General features: G+C 42.0%; 1 protein-coding gene across 6 annotated transcripts in view; it reads right to left on the reverse strand.

Annotated features, from left to right (window-relative positions):
* PFKFB2 (6-phosphofructo-2-kinase/fructose-2,6-biphosphatase 2) overlaps positions 1–18,165 on the reverse strand; it is a 48,503-nt gene extending 30,338 nt beyond the window's left edge. For all 6 annotated transcript variants that reach the window (XM_089514467.1, XM_089514466.1, XM_089514464.1 and 3 more), the window contains exons 1-7: positions 17,924–18,165; positions 9,721–9,846; positions 7,880–7,976; positions 6,481–6,547; positions 4,705–4,779; positions 2,688–2,744; positions 422–546 (exon numbers count right to left, since the gene is read on the reverse strand). In XM_089514467.1, coding sequence (XP_089370593.1) covers positions 422–546; positions 2,688–2,744; positions 4,705–4,779; positions 6,481–6,547; positions 7,880–7,976; positions 9,721–9,846; positions 17,924–18,023 — 647 coding nt within the window. In that variant the 5' untranslated portion in view covers positions 18,024–18,165. The remainder of the gene's footprint in view (positions 1–421; positions 547–2,687; positions 2,745–4,704; positions 4,780–6,480; positions 6,548–7,879; positions 7,977–9,720; positions 9,847–17,923) is intronic.
* Positions 18,166–22,237: the final 4,072 nt, after the last annotated feature.

The raw sequence follows: 22,237 nt of genomic DNA on the forward strand, positions 1-22,237 counted from the left end.
ACTCTTGTATCCTGCTCAGTTCTTTTATATGTCAATGGAAGGAGGTGGTAACTTTCCTGTCTTATTTCACTCTGGGTAGTCCTGATGCTAAGAAAGGACTTGGGAACACTATCCTGAATGTAGCATAGAGATTTGGGGGTAAGAGCCACTGAAAATTCGGCAGGTCTGTTTCTGTGAGTGAAATATTTGCCACAAAAAAAAAGATTTTTTTTCCCTGATCTTTAGCAATATCCCACCTTCTCCCATCTTACAGCCCACTTGATTTGGCAGATGGTTTTGGGGAAACTCTGGGAGGGGCTAGTGGTCAGAAGGATCATAAAAGTCACCTTCCATCACCCCCTTATATCAGGTTATTCTCTGGATATCTGTGGATCTAATCCTATGATCTGAAATTCTCTCAGTTCCCTCAATTCCATCTTACTTGTCATAATCAACTGGATCAAGAGGTTGGTAAGTAACTTTGTAGCACTCTATTCGCTTCAGGAAGTCATCCATCACATTCTCTCGGTTTCTCTCTGGGTAGTCAGGGCTGGAAACCTTCACTTCCTGAAGAGAGAGAGACTCTTTCAAAGTTAAGGAAACTTTTATAAATATACAGAAAAACACCAGTGTTACTATCCCTAACCTTCGAAACAAACAGATACTGTGGAAATGCCCATCTCCTCCTGGCACTGAAACAAAGGATAATTTGAATGAATTTATTGTGGGAAAAGATGGATTGAATTGCCCTTTCTTTCAACTCTGCATGCACGATTTTTGCAATACAATCTTCACAAAAAAATATGTCCCAACATCAACAATTTAATGGCTTCAAATTACCATTGAAAGTCATACAAATTTTATGTAAACAAATCTATTTGATGTTAAGCTCCTGTGCCTGAATAAATAGTGACTGCTTTCTTCAAGCACGGAATCTATTAATAGTCTTCAGCACTGTCTAGTTTTTATAAAGGGATGTACTTTACATACAGTTTATTTATTCTTGGCATTTGTATGCTTCCAAGTAGGAAAATTCTAATATAAAATAGAACATTAAACCATACAAATGCAACCTAAAAGAATTGCTAACAAAGATCAGAAATATTAAGTTAAAATGAAGAGTTACTGTAATTAATTATTTTCACCAATAAAAAAGTTATAATTATATTACACTATAACTGTAACTGAATGAGGAATAACTCTCACTTTCTGTAAAGTTAAGAGTAACAGTTCAGTAGTTTTTATAATTATGGCATATGGTCTTAATAATAATAATAGGATTTATTTATATACCGCCCAATCACTGGGAATCTGAGCAGTTTACAACAGAGGGGATAATAGACGGTTCCCTGTCCTCAGGCTTACAATCTAAAAACACACGACACAAAAGGAGAAGGGAATGGTGTGTGGGGGGGAGGGCATCTGGTCCAGCATTCTTCTCTTCCTCTGAGGCCTGGACCAAGGCAGATAGACTGGAGGGAGGGCTCTTCTTCTTCCAGGCAGGCCTGGTGGAGCTAGCCTGCCTCTCTCTCCCTCAAGATGGAGGCTTCCATAATCAATCATGGAAGCAGATATCATATGATTTGGGTGCTGGATTGTGTTTGATGCTGCTATCACATGCTCTGTTACGAATGTAGAAGAAGATAGGTAGATGGTAGAGGAAGCACATGAAATGAGAATGCATTTGGTAAAACAGGCTAGTGGCTTGTAGCATTCAGATGCTTCTACAAAGACGTAACTAAGCAAAAACATAGTTACATTTGAAAAACAGGAAAGTAATGCATTATCATCAAAAATAACTACTTTGTATGGGGTGTGTGTGCCTTGGAACTATAATTGCAACTAATTTCTTTTTTTAAAAAAGTATTATTCTTATTATTATTTAAAAGGTCTTAGCAAGCAGATCTTCACCAGATGCTGGAAGGACCATAGGGACTGATAGAACCCTTTAGTTTAGGTTTTTTCCCCTTACATCTGGGTTTTTTGGTAGGGACCTTTGTTGGTTTGCTGGCTCAGTACTATCTAGTTCAGTGTGCTCTATGTTGACTGACAGCCATTTTCTAGGATTTCAGATAGGAGTATTTTCCTGCCATGCTTTGAAATGTGAAGCAAAACAATGGCCTGGTACATATGGCCCCTTACTGACGCCTTCGTCACGTGCTAGGGTTGCCTGGGGGTGGAGCACCCACACCCCCCACAATCCTAGCACGTGATGAGGGCGTAACAGTGGCGGCCCCCTGTATGCATGGGTGGTGCCATTGTTATGTAAGCGCCGCGCGGCGTCAGCATGGTACCACTGCAGCTTGAGAAGAACCCGATTTTCGCGGGTTCTTTTTCCGCCAGCAGGAAGCTGTGTGGTTTGGTGGCTGCGGCTTCCCTCTGGCAAAAAAACAGATGCCAGAAGGCTGCCCTTTCTGGGCACTCTGTCCTGCGCCAATATGAAACTGGGATCTTTGGCATGCAAAACATGTAGTCTACCATGGAGCATGTGGTCTTACACTTATCACTTGGGTGAAATTTACTGTTGCATAGACCACTCATGCTTTCGCAGCAACTACAAAAAATACAAAAAGTACTGAGCTCACCTTAAACATGAGCAAAACAGAGATCTTTCTCTAGTACTATTGAAATAATTATAGCCATTTTAATTATTGTTTATTATAGTAGAACACTAGGTAGCCAACCTTCATAGAAATTAAAATACTAACCAATATATTGGCAGCAATGACCTCTGGATCATCACAGACAGACTCCACAAAAAATACCTGCAAAAGAAAGGAGAGATGCTAAATAAAACGCAGAGTCCTATACAGCTGCCTTTCCCATTTCAGACATCTGGACTACAACTGACAGCATTCATGACTATTTGCCACACTGGCTGATGCTGGTGAGAGATGAAGTCCAAAACATTTGTATGGCACCAAATTACAAAAGACATCACTACAGAAACACAAACTGTATTTTCATTAATTGCCTAAGGGGCGGTACAAACGAGAAGACAGGGATGGCCAGAGGCCATCCCTTTCTTCTCCAGATCATTGCTGTATTACCACACGGCTGTGGCGACGATCCAGCTCAAAAATGAGCTCCGAAACGGGGCTCCTTTTTGTACCATCATAAGGGCTGCGATGGGGCTGCAGCCTTAGGACGTAACGGTGTAACCGTCATAAGGGCTGGATGGGGCCACAGCCTTATGACATAACGGCATCGATATTAGGGCTCAGCAAATGTGGACGCTGAGCCACACCAAGCCCTTATATTGGCGCCGCCACGCCGCTTTGTGCCAGTATGTACCGTCCCTTAGTATTTTCACTCAGATTTTACATATAGTTCAGTGTGCTAGACCGCTAAACCTCCTTCAGTAATAACTACCATATATACTCAACTATAAGTAGAGAAATTTTTGCCCCAAAATGGTGTCCAAAATCGTGGGTCGACTTATATGCAGGGCAATGCAGTATTTGACCAAGCCTCTCCCCAGCCAGGCTACCTCTGCAAGAGATAGCCCAGCTGGGGAGACGCTGGCAAAGGTGACCAATTGCCCCGCAGCCCCCCTTGGTTCGGCTCCCTCTGATGGGAAAAGCCCAACGAGGGAGATGATTGCGCACCTTGCAGCCTCTCTTCGGCCAGGCTTTTCCAAGATAAGGGGCCTGGCTGAGGAGCGGCCGGGGAGGGCGATCGCCTTCCTCTCTTCGGCCAGGCCCCTTCCCTTGCGAAGGAGCCCTGCCGAGGAGACGCCGGGGAGGGTGATCACCTTCCCCAAAGCCTCTCTTCGGCCACGCCCCTTCCTTTGGGAAGGAGCCCTGCCGAGGAGATGCCGGGGAGGGCAATCGCCTTCCCCAAAGCCTCTCTTCGGCCAGGCCTCTTCCCTTGGGAAGAAGCCTGTCGAGGAGACGCTGGGAGGGCGATCACCTTCCCCAAAGCCTCTCTTCGCCGAGGCTCTTTCCTCAGTGAAGGGGCCTGGCTGAGGAGACGCCGAGGAGGGCGCACGATCACCCAAAAGCCTCTCCCTGGCTGGGCTTCTTTTGCGAGGAAAGCCCAGTGAGGGAGACGCTGAGGAGGGCACACCCTCAACGTATCCATGGGTCATACAAAAATCCATATTTTTGGCCCCAAAAGTTGACCTCGACTTATACATGAAGTCAACTTGTACACGAGTATATACAGTAAATCTTAATCATGCAGCAATAAATCCTTCCAAATTAGAATTAATCTAGTGTGAGATATCTGATGTGCACAGAGTGAGCAACTGTGGTCTTTTAAGATCTTTTCAGACTGCAGCTCCCATAATTTTTCCACCATTGGCTATAGGGCTGATGGGACTTGTAGGCCAAAAACATCTGATAGGTCACCTTTATGGCTTGTTCTGGCCACAGAAGTCTCTTCAATTGATAAGGAAGTGCTTTATTGCACAACAGTAAGCACTACAACCATTTCAGCAAAAGACAAGCCAATCTTCTGGAATGCCCTCTGCTACTAGAGAACTGATTGCATACATGTTTGCCCTGAGGACAGCTGTGTGGATAAAATGGGAGGTTAATGGCATGCCCTATGTTGACTGAGGGCTATACTGAATGAATGCTTACAGTTACAGGCATTCCCAAATTTTCTTGCCAGATTGCCAAAGGTGACAACATGCTTTCATCTGCAAAGGTCCTGGTGAGGCACAAAGTGAGATGTGTAAGGGTTCTTTCTACGAGGGCAAAGTTGCAATGAAGTAGTTACCTTAAAAGAATTTTCTTTAGCAAAATTTAAAATCATGTCCCGCCTCTCTCGTGTTGTATTGGTTGCATCAAAGACCTAAATAAAAATAGAGATTTGTAATATAATTAAGGAGGAATAGCTATAATTTCTAGAATTGTCTATGGGATTTAGGTAGCCTATTATTGCTAGCATCACTGTGAGACACTATATAGATAGCATTAAACCTTAGCAATCAAATTAATTGCATTGTAGAGAAACTGATTTAAAATCACAATTGCATGCTGAATCCCAAGGAATTTAGTAACAGACAGGAATGATTGTTGTTGTTAACTGTCCTCGAGGCAGCCTCAACGCATGGTGATCCTGTGGATGAGACATCTCCAGGCTCACCTATCCTCCACTGCTCTGCTCAGGTGCTGCAAACTCAGTCCCATGTCCTCCCTGACTGCATCCATCCATGTGACATGTGGCCTTCCTACCCTACATTTTCAATAAGCAGACAGAGAAAGGTCTCTCACCACCCATCTGTAGTGTAAAATATTGGTAAGGGATGCTTCACACTGACTACAATGTATTGCCTCACTAATAGGAGGCCTCAGCATGAGACTGGTCATCTGAGAGAAATGGATGAAAGAGTTCAAATTTGCAGCCAAGGTCAGTGAAAGTGATTGGATTTGCATGATCTTTTCAAGGGGCGTAGCAATCCCAGACCTCAATGAACCAACCACTGGAGACAGTGTTAACGTGTATTCACATTGCACAATTATAGCACTTTTGTACTGCTTTAACGGCCAAGGCTGCATCATATAGAAATTGGGATTTGTACATCAGTGAGGCAGTTAGAGTTCTCACGTGCATTCCTCTGAACTTCAGTACTTCATGAAACTATTAATTCCAGGATTCCATAGGATGGAGCCACAGCAGTTAAAGTGGTATGAAATGCTACCATTGTTCAGTGAAGTTACACATTTATTTATCCAAATATGTTTATATTCTGCTTCAAAAATCTTGGCAATATAAAAGCAATAACTCCTATACATACACAGACAAATTGAAACACAACACACTATAAAAAGCAGAAATAAAAATTGCTAATAAAATCCAGAAACATTATCTAAAAATCCTGGGAAAATAAAAAGGGTTTTGCACAATACATCAAACATAGTGTTGATGCCCAGCACACGTCTTAGGAGAGGGAATTACGTAAGTGAGCCATCAGCATTTGGCATCTTAGGGCAGCTGTTATGGAACCATGAACTGAGCAAGCCCTCCTCCTTATGCCTATGTGCCCTGTGTACCTGGTTTATAATGAAACCTAGCTCAGTGCTTCCCGAACCTCCTGGCATGCATTTTGTGCTGAAAGTGTCACGCTCTGGCTCAGTGTGGGAAATTAAAATGGCGGTTAGAGCCTGTTGGAATTCTGACTGCTGCCAGAAAGAAAGGGTCCATAAAAGGCACCTTTGTTCTGGGTCCTCTCAAACTTGGAGCCAGTTCTAAACACAACCAAGAAAAACCTCTTCCCAATAGAGTGATCTCAGACCTCTCTTTCATCCAAAAACAAATCTGAGAACCCCCTTTCTTAATATCTTTTATATGGTGGTGGTGCTGCTGTTGCAACTCTCCCCTTGTGCTCTTTAAATCAAACCATGTGGGTCAAAATCAAATCCAATCAAACCTATTTGTTGGTCTCAAGCCACCAAACTGGCATGCTAATCTAGTAGTTAGTTAAAAGTTTATTGATTAGTCAATAGATGATATCAGTTAACAGCAAACATGCCTAACCTAGTATGTACCTACAGCAATCTGGCCAGATTCCTCCATGAGATAGGCTTTCACATCTTCAAGAGCCACCAAGGCACATTGTCTGCAAAACATACAATTAAAAATTAGAAGGATGAATATAATTGTAAAGCTGTTAAGAAGCCAAACTGAAAAATTATTTAGTAGAATCTCTTTTACAGCTATATTCTTATCCTTCTGCTTCTCTTTTCAAAATCAGATTTACAGATAATGAATTTGGCAGAACTTTGACAGCTTCTGTGGCATTTCTAAAAGTGTCCAGTTGACTGAGTAAACTGTATTTCAGTCCCGTGTACACAAATGATTTCTGGATTTGAAAAAAGTAAAAAAGCTCTTCCAGGTTGGGATGACCTCAAAGTGGCTTCTGGACGCCATGCTCCCAACGCAGCCCAAAGCCAGCACTTTTGGCCTGTCTGCCCAGGTGCCCTATTTCAGTTTTTCCAATATTGAAATTTGCATTTAAAAAGTACAGTATTCTAGATCCTCAGATCTATTACCTTGCATCCCACATCCATTAACCCATCATTATAGCTGAAGAATGATTAAATTCTAATCATCTGTTACATTCAGTGGCTTACCTAAAAATCAAAACAGCTAAATGTAGTCTAAGCTTTCATAAGTGCATATGTGCCTTTTTCAAATTATTTTTATATTTCTACCAGATCTATGGAGTTAAGGTGTTATTTATAAAGAGCACGATAGGTCATTTAAAAGCTTGTTTCTGAAAAAACATTTAGCATTGTGAGTTTTACTTCAAACAAACACTCCTACAAATCATGCTAAACCGAAAGCTAAGTATAAATAACTATTAATAGCCATGGTACAAAAACAAATGCTTCATGTTGTGAGAAACCTTGAGAGCTCTAAGAACACAGGTGTCTATTCCCAAACAGTAGCTATTGCCTTTGAAAAAAAGAGCACGTAGCCATTCAAGCCAATGAGGCTTGAATATATGAGAGTTTCCATTTTCACGGGAGGGGTGAAAACAGAGGGGTAACTGTAGTTTCATTTTATACTGGAGGCTCATACCAGCCTTAGTATCAAATGGATCTCTTTGAGAGGCCTGGACTGGGTCCAATGCCAGCTTAGAACAGTGTTAAGAGGAGCTTCGTCACAGCATAGCATGTGTAAGATTACAATCTTTACCATATTTGAGACTTTAATGCCAAAAACAGATGATAAAATATGTCCTCCCCCCCTCAAATTTCCCTCTTGTTACATTGAAAATTGTGTTGAAGTACATTTTTCTGGAGTGGGGGTCTATCGTTTTTATTAGTCTCTCAAAGGAGTCGCTGATTCCAAAAAAACAAAAAATTAAGAACTGTTGCTTTACTGTATTCAGAAACAAAAGCACAGGTATTGGACTAAGATAATTAATATTTAGCAGTTAACTCACTTTCGAATCTTCATTGCTTCCATGTTATCATGCCTGAAGAAATCATATGATTTGTATGATTTTACTGCTTCACGGCGGTACACACCTAAATTAAACACTTTGTAAAGGAAAGTAAGAAAACCAGTTGATGACACTTCGTAATAAACATTATCTCACTAGGTTACATTGTAATTTATATACCTGTCTCAAAAATTTTTGAAAGCCAAAAGCTTTACTAATTAACAACTGCACACATGAAATTTTCATTGTAATAATTTACATTTAGATCACTGGTGTTACAATATAAAGCACTTGATGCAGTGACACTTTTATAGGCATACACTCTTTACAGGATTTATAACTGGATAACTGATTTCTGTAAATCACAAGCCAATCCAAAAAGAGAGATCCATTTTGGTTGTTTAGAGACTACAAGAGTCAGTTCTAAACAGTGGGCAAAGCACTGAAACTGGAGTTGGAAATTTAGGTTCATGTCTCACCTTTGTCAAGGATTCATTGTGTGTCCTTGGCCATGCCACTTTCTCTCAGCTTCAGTTCCCCATCTGTAAAATGGGCATAATCATGGCCTACCTCACAGTTTTAAAATAAATGGCATAATCCAGCCACAGATGAGGATTCTAAACCGATTGATTTATGTGGAAGAACATTAAGAACATGCTTAAATGTCAATAGGATTTAAATACAATTTTGCTGTGTGAGGAACTAGTTTATGCCCCAGACTGTAGTGGACTTTACAAATCAATGCTGTGTTTTACAATCAGTACATTCCTCATGAAGCAATACAGCCTGAAAGTGATGTTAAACTCAGTAGTATTCAATACTATTGAATTCTGAAGTAAATGAAATAAGTCACAACTGTAGCCCAAAAGGGCCACATCAACACAATAAGAAATAAATTTTCGATTTAACTGCCTATCTTTGAAATTCATCCATCTCCATTTTTACCACAGATCAGTAATGGGGAAAATATGGTCTTCTTGAAGGGCTACAACTCCCATAATCCTTAACGAGTTATCCTAATGGGAATCGCAATCCAACAACATCTAGGGGCCCCCACAACCACTCTTAAAAAGGGAAATTAAAACATGGGCTCAATTCATCCTAATCACTAATATTATTCAAGAGCATAGAGGCCCTTGCAATCCTATAAATGAAGTAAGTAAAATTATATTATCTCCATTTTCCATATGGGGAAATGAAGCAAAGCCAAACTGAACTACAACCTGATCTGAAAAGCTTAAATTTATAGAGCTTGCTGACTTCATTTGGACAACACCGTTAAATTTAACTATAAGTTTAAATTTAAGAGAGATGAAATTCTATTTCCAATATACTCCTGAAACATCTGTCTTTGTACTGTACTCTTGCTACTAACAATAACAAATATAGTAAGATGACACTCTTGTTAGAGCATTTGACACTGATTTAAGATGCTTCCAGATGAAAAAAAATCCCAGTATTCCAATACTCTCAATCCAAAGATATTATGCATCCAATCCATCTCTTACTGTTTAGCTTATTATTTATATGTGCTGGATGGGGGTAAAGGAAAAAAGAAAGAAGAAGCAGTGGGGAAATACAGTAGGGCTATCTGGAAGGCAATGTTACATGAACTCCATAAAAAATTCCATGAATGAGGCAAGTTGCATGCACAGTAAAATCTCATCTGGAAGATGGGGACAGCTCAAAGGATAATAGCTTCTATATATCAACCAGAACAGGACTAATCTAAGTTTCAGACTGCCACCTTTCTTAGCCACTTGCACACATTCATATTTCCCATTATGTCTTGTTTCAACTGATAGTTTAACAACATCTCATACATAATAATACTCAAGAACCTTTGGTAGGTACGCCAATCCAGTTGAGGTAGCGTGTTAATTTTTTGGACACATAGGTCTTGCCCCTTGCAGGAAGGCCAATCATTACAATCAGAGTGGGGGAGTTGGTCATATAAGAGGCCCATGCTGTGAAGAAAAGAAAGACAAAGACAAAAATCAGTCCCTTCTACATGGGAAAAGGTTTGCAGGAAGCTAAAATAGCATTTGCCTCCCACTATTCCTTCTGCCCATACGTCTGCTGTTATAGACAAGGACACTGTGTTTCTTTCTTTTAATCGATCAATGAACCATACCATGGCTGTCTCAGGTATTTATTAATGAAGTCGGCTAGGCAAGCAAAAAATAGCCAGTGACTAAGTGCCTGGAACTTATAATGTCACTTTAAGCTAAAAATATTTCATAAATAAACTAGGGTCTTCTCAAGGTTAAGAGGGAAATGTTAAACTCAAAGAGTCCCACGTGAGTTCACAAATGTAGCCTTTCGAAACATGCTGAATGTAGATGTGAAAATTTAAACCAGTTATTCATTTCACTTTTGTCCTAGAAAGCTGTAACATTCCCTTTTGAGATCCTATGAGGGAACTGTACAGAAGGCAAGATTTAATATTAGTCACTGACAGAGGATACTCTTTCTTCCTCAATGAAAGAATGCTTTGTGACTGCTGCCAGAGATCTCGGTTTATGCCAAGCGTAACAATGACTGAATGGCCAAGGTTGAAGATATGCTGTGGAACTTACAGAGACTTTTCCAAGAAATGTGGCTTCACTGCAGTCAATGCAAACATTCTCAAATACTGTAATACAAGTGTCAGGAAGACTTTTTTTTTTCTGTGAAAGGCAGCATTCTCTTGAAATATGTCCTGTCAAGGGCCACATGCTGGCAGTCAGAGAGGCCAGACCCAAAAGCAATCCACCCCTTTCTCCTCTCCTCTCCTCTCCTCTCCTCTCCTCTCCTCTCCTCTCCTCTCATTACTCCATGGCCAGTAGGCTGCTGGAAGAGGGACAAGTCTCTCTTCCTTGAATCCTATGTTACTGTATATACTGATCTATAAATCTAAACATTTATGCACAAAAATTGACCCCCAAATCCCTGGTCGACTTATTTATGGGTCACTATGGTAATGTGATAGCTCTTTCAGATTTTCCCATGTGGTGCAGAGACGAGTTTATTTCTCTCTGGAGCCAAACAGAAAGAGTTCTGGGTGACTGACTGATACTGCTGTTTGTTTAAGAGTCCATCTCCCATCCTCACATCTAGATGAAATGAAAGCTGAAACGATGAAGCAAAGGCCTCAGTGAGAGTCTCTCTTGCCATACGCACACATACACACACTGGGAGGGGGGCTCCAAGTTTTACCCTCGACCTATGGCAAAATCCATAATTTGGGCCCCAAAACCTGACCTTGACTTATACATGGGGTCAATTTATAGTTGAGTATATACAATAGCTGTAGGAAAAGTACTCATTTTTTCCAAATTTGTGGGTTACAAATTGCCCCTTATGGTTAATTGTCACTCCTGGACACCTCCAGGAGCAACAAGCTAATTGTACACCCATCCCAACCAAAAGAAAAATATAAAAGATATAAAGCGGAAGTAACTTTCATTTACTTCCAAGTAAATGAACTTTGAGTGATATTGGGATGCCGCTGCCTCACAGCAGTTCCCTACTTCTGGTTTAAACTTTGTACCAGATTACTTCTGGATTAAATTCTGAACCAATCTTCCCAGATTATGGTGACCAAGAATGAATTTCTAAAATTAAAACTAGTGCACCAGCACTACCTGTTGCTGGAAACTTTTGATCTTGCCACAGTGATTCATACTTATCACCGGGGTCATTCCCACTACAATTTAAAGTGAATTGCAAATTGGGTTATATGGCCTTGATTCCCATTCAGAATCGATTTCAATCCTTATTCAATTGAATTCTGTTGTGATAAAATGGGGCAAAAGAAAAAAAAAAACGGGGTTTTCCGATAGCATATTTTTGGCTGTTCTTTTTGGAAGAATCGATTCTAACGCGTGTCCAAAAAGTGGGAACGCCAGATCAGAATCAGTTCATTCTGTTGGGAGGGACAAATGGCAGAGGGATGCTGCCTTATTGTTTTTTCCCTTTGTTTTAAAAAAATAAAACTAATAGAAAAATTGATTGCTTGACCAATCTATCGATTTTTTGATTAGTTTTATTTTTTTTTCCAAAAAAAGGCCCCCCCTGTCCTTCTCCTTCCAGATCCCCCGACTTTGCCTCCGTGCCTGCCAGCCTTGGCTCTCTCCCCTCACCGTCCCCGCCGGACTTGGCTTTCCCCACACTGGCCTTGGCTTTCCCCCCACCAGCCTCCTCACTGTTCCAGCTGGACTTGGCTCTGCCCCCACTGGCCTCCTTGCTGTCCCTGCTGGCCTTGGATCTCTCCCCCTGGCTTGTGTTCCATCACCGGCTTCCCCCATCCCCAGCTTGAAGCCAAGGATGAAGCAGAAGCCAGGGGGGAAGCCAAGGCCAGCGGGGTCAGCGAGGAGGCTTCAGCGCAAACTAAATGGGGACAAAAAAATAAAAACCAATTCAACTGGCATAAAAAAAGACTCCCTTTTATAGTAAGAATGAGGGATCTTTTGAAATTGGGTACAGACACAGAGTGGAGCTGAAGCACAATCCACATTATTCTGCCAGTGGGAATGACCCCACTATGAAGTTATAGCACTGTGAGACCACTTTAACTGTCATTGGAGTCCTGAGATTTGTAGTTCTATAGGGTATTTATAATTCCTTGTAGAGAGCTCTAATGCTTCAATACAAATCCCAGGATTCCATAGGATATAGTCATAGCAGTTGAAGTGCTATCCATAGGCTATAATTATGCAGTATGAAAGCAAACTTTATTGTTGTTGTGTGCCTTCAGGTTGTTTCTAATTTATGGCAACCCCAAAGCAATCTTATCATGGGTTTTCTGGGCCTGAGAGTGGATGACTCACTCAAGGTCATCCAGTGGGTTTCCATGGCCAAATAGGCAATCAAACCTTGATACTCGTAATCCAATACTCAAACCACCATGGAAAGGCAACTTGGTTACATCCTATTTGGATTATTGTACCATGCTCTATTCCTGGGATGCAAACTTTGAAGAGAGTTTAGAATCTTCCCCTCATCCAAAGCACTATGGCCAGATTGTTGACTGGGATTGGTTGTAGGGAACTTCAATTTTCTTCTTGCAACTCCATAACTGGTTCCTCCCTGGGCACAATTCAAACTGTTGGTTATGACTTCTAAAGCCCTATACTACTTGATCAAGGCTATCTAAAAGCCTGTATCCTCTCAAGTTTTGAGATATGCAAGGGAGGCCCTCTTCTTGGTCCCATTACCTTCAGAGAGGTATGTTGGTGGCGATAATGCAAGAGAAAGCCCTCTTGGTGGCTGCTCCCACACTGTGGAACATATTCAAAAGAGGCCAGATTAGTCACCCCCTGTGGGATATAAGTTCTATATTCAGGCAAGTCTTCTTTTTCATATTTTAATTTTCATTCCTATTGTTGAGAAGTTTTAAACTGTTTTAAACATAATGCATGTTTTATTAGTATGAGCAGTTTAACTGTGTATAACTACTTGTGGAAAACCAGCGTGGAGTAACGATTTGAGCATTGGACTACGACTCTGGAGACCATGGTTTGAATCCCTACATAGCCATGGAAATCTACTGGGTGACTTGAGCAAGTTACATTGTTTCAACTTCAGAGGAAGGCAAAAGCAAATCCCCCTCTGAACAAATATTGCCAATAAAATCCTGTGATAGGGTTGTCTTAGGTCCAAAACACACCGCAGAAATAATCCAGTTTGAAACCACTTTAACTGCCCTGGCTAAATGCTAGGGAATTCTGTGAACTTTACTATTGTGAGACATTTAGCCTTCTCTGTCAGAGAGCTCTGGTGCCACATTAAACTACAATCCACAGGATTCCCTAGCACCGAGCCAGGGCAGTTAAAATGGTCTCAAATTAGATTATTTCTGCAGTGTGTTTTGGACTTAGAGTTGCCAAAAGTCAGGCACAATCTGAAGGCACACAACAACAAGTTCTTGTGTTTCTACTTACAGACATATGGGATACACATTCAATAAATAGATCAAAATTAAATAAGCCAAACAGAGATGGGCAGGTTTGTCACCCTGCAGATGTTGCTGGGCTGCAACTCTCACCAGTACTAACCAAAATACCCAAAGGCGAAGGATGCTTGGAGCTGCAGACCAACAGTATCTGGAGAGCCACAGGTTGCCCAGTGCCTACTCCTGGTCTAAACTTAATGTTTGTAGATGACTTTACAAAGATTCACAGATTGCCCACCCCTACTTTCATGGCTCCAAACAAGGCAGTTGCCAGCATTTTACAGATATAATGTGGCCAGATAATCCCTCTCTGTGGCAACTGACAGCTGTCAGGAGAGGGGAATCCATTCCAGCTTTTCCTCTGAATTTAAAGGAGCAATGCAAGATACAGAACCTATTTTGGTGATAGTGTTCAGCATCTTGAATAGCATCTGTAAAGGACTAAAACCTGAAGTGAATTCACTGCTTCACTGATATAAGAGCCACCAGCTGTCACTGCAACCATGGCAGAGATCATATGAAAGAAACCTGAAGCACTGGCATTAATGACTTTTCTGGAGTTCATCTAGCAGTTAAAAATAAGACCATGCCCTAAATCCTGTTAATTTTACTAATGCTTGTCAAAGGCTATTCAGCAATAATTTAATGAGGAAGTATTTTCCCAAGGTTAAAGAAAGATTGTAACATAAACACTGGCACAATCTATTTTGAACCTTCATGCAAGCTAGACTGAAATGAATGGAAGTTGCAAGAGAGGAAATCATGTGTAACGTGCTTTGTTGTAAGTGAGGCTTCAGCAAAATTGGTTTAGTGTGCAAGTGTCAAAAATAAGCAGACCTACAGATGAAGCTGTTATAACAACTGTTGTAACAATTGGTCCAGAAAATCACAGGATCACATTTTAGCTTCACTGTGGCAACCTTGCAAACCAAAGACAATAGCACACTATCCATCTCAAAAGCATCCAACTGCGAATGGAGACAGCTTTCTTGAAAATGGAGAGGTTTTCCACCTTTAGCCTTCAGAATGCAGAGCAAAATGAACCACAAATCCCTCAAAAAAAAGTAGAATATTGTTATGGAGGAAAATATTAAAGTGCCAGTAGTCTTGGAATAGCAGGGGAAACTATGGAGTTTATCACACATCTTCAGTTCCGCTCTGCTCCCGTCATCCTGGATTAAATCATTATTTGAAAATGGCTCTTTTAAAAACAATTACAAGAACACTTCCATGATGAAAACGGAAGTGTTCCCCTTTAATAGCACCAACCACGATCCCACCAGAAGGCTCCCATCGCAGATCAATGACGGTGGGGCGACGGGAGCAGAGCAGAACTGAAGGTGTGTGATAAACTCCTATGTTATATGTCACTCCTCCCTCAGGTGTCCCATTTCCTTGATGTTTAACTGAAGTCCTTACCAGTAGCTAGGGAAAAAGAAATTTTCCAGCTAAAACAAACAAACAAACAAACAAAACACATTGTTGTGAACTAAACCTGTTGTAATATAAAGTATTTTGATGTGGCTTGCTCATGAATGAAGAATTAAAAGCAACTGGCCTCACAAAAGACATGCTCCTGGTAGAGATGAAAATAGCTAGAACTGGTTTGTTCAACCCAGTGCTTGTACTTTGGGTTTCTCCTTGGATGTATGACTATTGAGACTGCTATGACTCCTGGCATTTCAGACTTTCCTATTACACCACAGAAACATTGACCCAAGTCAAGCATCACATAAACATCTCTTACCTGCCTACTGACTACTAGATATATGAGAAGTGATTCTATGAAGCCATTAGTCTGACCTGACTAACAGAGGTAAGGAGGTGGGGAGCGGGCAAGCAGGGAAAGGTCAAAGGGAAGAGCAGTTCATTAAGTTTCCATGCTAGCTATTTATTAGCTCAGATCAGTCTTCCCAAACTGGTTTTCCAGTTTGCTTTCTCCCTCTGGAAATGACACCTAGATCCCTCTGTGCTTTCCATCTCTGAGCCAAATAACCACGCCTTTTTATACTGTATGTCTTTTGAACAAACAACTACAGGCAGCTCAAGAGATCAGCAAGCGATTGCTATTTTGTTGCTCAAACTTTCAGCTCCTCTAGTTAAACATGTTCAACATATATGTTAAACATATCTATGTAGAGTCTAATTTGGCTTTATTTCTCAAAGGGAGAGCTACATTTCTGTGAATAAACCAAGCCTGCATCATTGTAAGTCTTTTTCATGCCCATGGTTTGCAGGATACTGAGTGGATGCCATTGGATTGACCTACTTGACTTTATATCCCTTCATTTCTCCCTTCTCAGAAGATCTAGAACAAATAACAGGTAATGAGTACTGAGAAATATAGGTTAAAGGAGCCTGGTTCTGAAGTTGTTTCATATTCTATCAGCAAGTTCTACAACTTGACCCATTGTCTCCTATCATTGAAAATATCCCAGAAGTAAAGCATTGCAGCACATAACAAAGCCTTTGGTAGATATCCTAAAGGCACACAACTCTTCAGAGTGAGGATGGGTCTTATTAGTTCAACTGAAATGAAGCTTCAGGAATAGAAGTGTTTCATAATACTGTCCGGCAGTAAAAGTTTTATATAGCATGAGCCAGCGTGGCACAATGGTTTGAGTGTTGAACTAGGACACTAGGAAGCCAGGGTTCAATTCCCCACTTGGCCATGAAATTCATTGGGGCCTGTTACAGACAGCCAAAATAAAGCTGCTTCAAGTCACAGTGGAGGTATGGTGTTTCAATGATGCATGCATCCTAAGAGTCCAGAAGCCACACCAAAGTCACGCTCCAGTCCTTAGGCTGGAACGTGGCTTTGGTGTGACTTCTGGACTCTTAGGACACATGCATCATTGAAACACCATACCTCCACTGTGACTTGAAGCAGCTTTATTTTGGCTGTCTGTAACAGGCTGGGTTTTGCAATGGCAAATTTTCTCTGAACAAATCTTGCCAGGAAAACCCCACAATAGATGGAAACAACTTGAAGGTACAAAACAACAACAATCAGTCCTTGAAAGCATTGCTTCTCCATCTATCTAATCCAGGGATAGGCAACCCCTTTGAGCCGGGGGCCGGGTTGCTGTCCCTCAGACAACTGGGGGGCCGAAGCAAAAAAATAAATAATTAAATAATTTTTTAAAAATTAAATAAGTAAATAAACCGAGACAAATGTAGGACAATATTTTCAAATGGAGGGCATTTTTTTAAATAAAAAATGGAGGACACGTGAAAAAAATTGTTGATTTTTAAAAAAATGTTAATATAAATGCATGTTTCTGAGGCTTCTATAGACAATTGCCCCACCATGCCCCTTGCGCGAGATGCCAAAGGCCCCGGCGGCAATCGGCGGCAGGACCGGGCTGGGGCCGGTCCCAAGGCCTTGCTGGGCCGCATTCGGCCGCGGGCCGCAGGTTGCCTACCCCTGATCTAATCTGACCCCCATGCATCAGAGACCAGCACTATATATGTGGCCACTGGATACATTTATTTATTTATTTATTTATTTATTTATTTGCTTGCTTGTTTATTTATTTATTTCCCAGACACTCATCAGGGACTAGCAGATGACAGCCTGGGAACCACCAAAGTACTTCTCTTTAATGTTTATTTAGTACGTTTTATCCTTTCCTTCTTCCAAGGAATTCTCAACTGTGTGTATAGTTTTTCTCCTACCCCCTCTGCTTACTTTCAGTTCTGCGCTTAGAACTGCTCTATGACACAATGAAGCTTAAACCAAGTAACTGGCCAAAAGTCCCCTAGAGAGGGTCACAGATGAGTGGGCATCCAAACCATGGCATTCACATTTCCAGTCCTGTGTAAGGTTTTTGTAAGTCAAAGTGTGTCTACTGCCATTTCCAATTGGCTCAGTGCCAAAGACCTTAATGCATCAGTTGGATTCAGTATGGTCTCATAGCATCAAGGGCTTTGCCCCAGGGAAGAAACACTTTCCATGTTTAGCACCGTGACGGGGGGAGGGGGGGCGGGAATTAACAAGCTGGCTGCCTAACACTCTGTGTTAATACATTGTGCCTAGGAACAATTGTCACACACACACACACCGCCCCTTCCACAAAGGACAGCCCAAGATGATCAAAAATACTTACAGCATTTCTTCTCTGAGACTCGTAGATTTGAAGGTTTGCTTCCCTGGCTGCAAGTGTTGCCATTGACCTGCTCAGGAGTCAGAGATGCTTCCCCTGCCATGGCTGCAAGGCACACGGAGTTCCTCACTTTGGGATGGCCAGACTCCTTCTGGAAAAATGCAGAACAAAAGGAGTGTTATGAAATGCTCAGCTTGCCGGTAAAAAGCAGCAACATGCACAGCAGCAATCTGTCTGTGACGTCCTTCCACTGACGACTGAGGTAGCCGGGTGGGTGGCAGGCAGGGAAGAGTGGGGGAAGAGAAGCGGAAGCCACATGCAAGCCAAGGTCAAGACAGAAGGGAAAAGCACATTGCATTAATCTCAAGGGAGGTGGCAGAAAGAAAAAGCAAGAACAGTTTCCTTTTCCATCAAAGCGATCTTTAAAGCCAGGTGCAAATGCCAGGTGCTGTTGGCTGTGCTTCAGAGGAAGGAACTGGCAAACCACCTCTGATTATTCCTTGCCTAAGAAAACCCTAGGAAATCCATAAGGGTCACCATAAGTCGAAAGGTGACTTGAAGACACATACTGACAAATGCAGACACCAGACCCCATCTGATCTTGGAAGCTATGCAAGGTTTGGTTACTAAATGGATGCAAAACAGTCAATGAATCCCAGGTGCTGTGGGCTATATTTCAGAGGGAGGAATTGGCAAAACCACCTCTGAGTAGCCCTTGCCTAAGAAAACTCTAGGAAATGAATGAGGTTGCCCTAAATTGACTTGAAGATAACCATATATGAAGCCGCTCTGAGTCCTAATTCTGGGAAAAGAGCAGGATACAAATATATATATAAAATAATAATAATAATAATAATAATAATAATAATACACCAAAACCCTTAAGCTCAGCGTGTTTTAAACTGGCACTTCTTTGATTCATTCTCTCCTCCTCCATGAATTATTGGTGGTTGTTGCATGGTTTGAAGTCAGTTCTGATTTATGTGACCCTAAGGGGCTTTTCTTGGCAAGATTTGTTCAGGGTTGGAGTGGGGTTTGCCCTGACCACCCCGAGGCTGAGAGAGTGTGACTTGGCCAAGGTCGCCCAGTGAGTTTCCATGGCTGATTTATTGATTTATTTATTTTATTTATATCCCACCTTTCTCCTGAGAGGGATGCAAGGCTGTTATGCCCAAGATTGTAAGGGCAACCTGTTTATCCTGAGAGCGTGTAATGAAAACCTCTCCCTCCGTGGACCTATTCACAGCAAGGCTGAGAAAGACATTGAGACACCAAATTTGGTTTTAAACACCATGCATGTAACATTTATTGAATCACACAAGTAACACAAACATTGATTATCAAGAGCTCTTTCACTCACACATTCATACAATACTCACACACACTTTCCTTCCGCCGAACATTGATCAGTTGTTCTCGAAGGCTGGGGATGACACCGTTGCCGCGGATGGTGCCAACAAAATGGAGATGAAAGTCCAGGGTCTTTATACTTTTTCTTCTCTCTGGCTCTTGGCTGCTGAAGTCTTGCAATATTGCAGCCCATTACTCAACTTCCTCTTTTGGGAGGACAGACAGGTTGTTCAGATCAGTCCATGTTCAAAGCAACTCGTTCTGTTCAAAGTTCTCCATTGTCCTGTCAGTTCCTCATCATGGCGACTCAGGAGATAAGGTTCTTCCCGGTCATAGTTCGTCACACCTGGACGGCACCCCGCTTCAGCTTCCAAGTTTTCAGACTTTCCTCGCCTCGGTTGCCAAATACCTTCGTCACATCAATGCTTTGCGCGGAACCATCTTGTTTGTTCCTTTAGCTATGTTTAAAGCACAATTCCTTGGTTCTTCGGTTCTTCAGCTCTGGGTTTAAGTCAGAACTCACTCATTCGTCTTACAAGGCAGCTCACAGGGAATCCTGGGAATCAAAACCCTGATCTTCGAAGTCACACCAGTCACACCAACCCAATTCCCAGGCAGATTTTTAGGATTGAGGGTGGCACGACACTCTGATTCAAAACACACTGCAGAAACCATCCAGTTTGAGACCACTTTAACTGCCTTGGTTCAATGCTAGGGAATTTCTGGGAATTGTAATTCTGTGAGACATTTAGCCTTTCTCTGTTAGAGGGAGCTCTGCTGCCACAACAAACTACAATTCCTAGGATTCCCTAACATTGAGCAAGGGCAATTAAAGAGGAGTCAAACTGGACTGTTTCTGTAGTGTGTTTTGGACCGCTGACCATCTCAAAAGTCCAAAAGACACTGCATAAACAATCCAGTTTGAGACCGCTTTAACTGCCATGGCTCAATGCTAGGGAATTCTGGGAACTATAGTTTTGTAAGGTATTTAGCTTTCTCAGTAAGAGAGCTCTGGTGCCACAACAAACTACAATTCCCAGGATTCCCCAGCACTGAGCCAGGGCAGTTAAAGCGGTCTCAAACTGGATTACAGTATTTCTGTGATGTGTTTTGTACCTCTGACCAACTCAAAGGTCCAAAACACACTGCAGAAACAATCCAGTTTGAGACCGCTTTAACTGCCTTGGTTCAATGCTACGGAATTCTGGGAACTGTAGTTTTGTGAGACATTTAGCCTTCTCCGTCAGAGTGCAACAAGAAACTACAGTTCCCAGGATTCCCTAGCACTTAGGGCAGTTAAAATGGTGTCTTGCTGGGTTGTTTCTGCATTGTGTTCAGGACCTCTGACCCCTTCAAAGTCTCCAGCCTCACACACATTTCCCCACTTCCTTACACACAGCCTTACACACACTATCCACATTATCCCACTGCAATAGTGCTGCTATTTCACTTTTACTGCTCTGGCTGCCTCCTGTTGCATTCTGAGTTTTTATTCAGTGAGGCCTAAGAGCTCTCTGGCTGAGAATTCTAAATTGCCACGCTTTCACTGCAAATCCTAGAATGCAACAGGAGGCAGCCAGAGCAGTGATAGTGGAATAGCACTATAATAGCATATAAGTGTGTAGTAGTGAGGAAATGTGGTATCTGTCCCCCAGACTGCAGCAACAGTAGCACAAAAGAGATCTTCTCCTTCCTTCCAAATTTCACACATACACACTTCCCAAAATTCAGCATGTCTCCCGCTGCAGCGCCTGAGCAGTTTCTCCTCAAATTTGGGAGCAAAAGGCACAGTGGGTGAGGGACCCCAGCCACTGCAGAGAGGCTGGGAAAGGAAAGGCAAGCCTCCTGCTGAGGATAAGTCCAGTAACATCATGCGAAGTCATGACTGGACATCATGAGAAGTCCAATAACACCCAAACAATGATACCTTTATTGGGCCAACCAAAATGCACAATTACATGTTGCAAGCTTTCGAGATCACACTGGCTTCTTCATCAGGCAAACAGGAGGAAGACATTGAGGATGTTACAGGCCTGCATTTTCTGTTTCTGGTCATAGTTCAGATGGTAGGGACTGGGAGGGCTATCTGCAGGTTGGAACCTCCCCCTTTGGCCCTGTGGTCATGGGTAGATTTTCAAAGTCAAGGAAATTTAATGTCCATTTGCAATTCAAAGAAGATGTTTCCTTGGAATCCAGCATGTCTCCTTCCTTTGTGAAGCCACTGGTTCCTATGTAGGTAGAGAACACTGAATTTTTCAAGAAGTCTTCATGTTTTGCATCAGGAAATCTTTAGGTGGTTTAGAGGCAACACATGCCAATCAGTCCCAATATTAGAAAAAAAATTGCTTTACCTTTGTTGGAGGCAGAAGCCTCAGATGGCAAGGTCCCAGTGCACTGGCTCTCTCCTTAGGATTCCCCTGTGATGGCTAAAATGCAGTGTCTTGAAATCCAAAAAACATCTAGGGGTAGCCGTGTTGGCTATATAACAAATCCAGTAATATCCAAACAATGATACCTTTAAAGGACCAACCAAAATGTACAATTACATGTTGCAAGCTTTCGAAGCCACATTGGCTTCTTCATCAGGCAAACAGGAGAAATAAATTGAAGATGTTAGTCATAGGACTCATTGGAAAAGACAATAATGCTGGGGAAAGTGGAGGGAAGTAGGATGAGAAGAAGGCCACATGCCAGATTGGACTATTAAGGAGGCCACAGGTTTTATGGGGTTGCAGGAACTAACCAGAGTGGTGGAGGACAGAGGGTCTTGGAGATGTCTCATCCATAGGGTCACCATGAGTCAAGATCGACTCGAAGACAGTTAACAGTTACAAAGAGGTGGTGGCATAACGGAGCAGCGTTGAGTGAGCTGAAGCGAGGCGGTTTTGGCGCAGAAAAACGCCGCAGAAAAGGAATTGTGGGAAAGATGGAAAGCCATTGAAGAAACTGAGGCCACTTTGAGAGGCA

Source organism: Sceloporus occidentalis, unplaced genomic scaffold, assembly GCF_023333645.1.
Source record: "Sceloporus occidentalis isolate IW3139 unplaced genomic scaffold, rSceOcc1.0.p SCAF_3, whole genome shotgun sequence".
Taxonomy (NCBI): domain Eukaryota; kingdom Metazoa; phylum Chordata; class Lepidosauria; order Squamata; family Phrynosomatidae; genus Sceloporus; species Sceloporus occidentalis.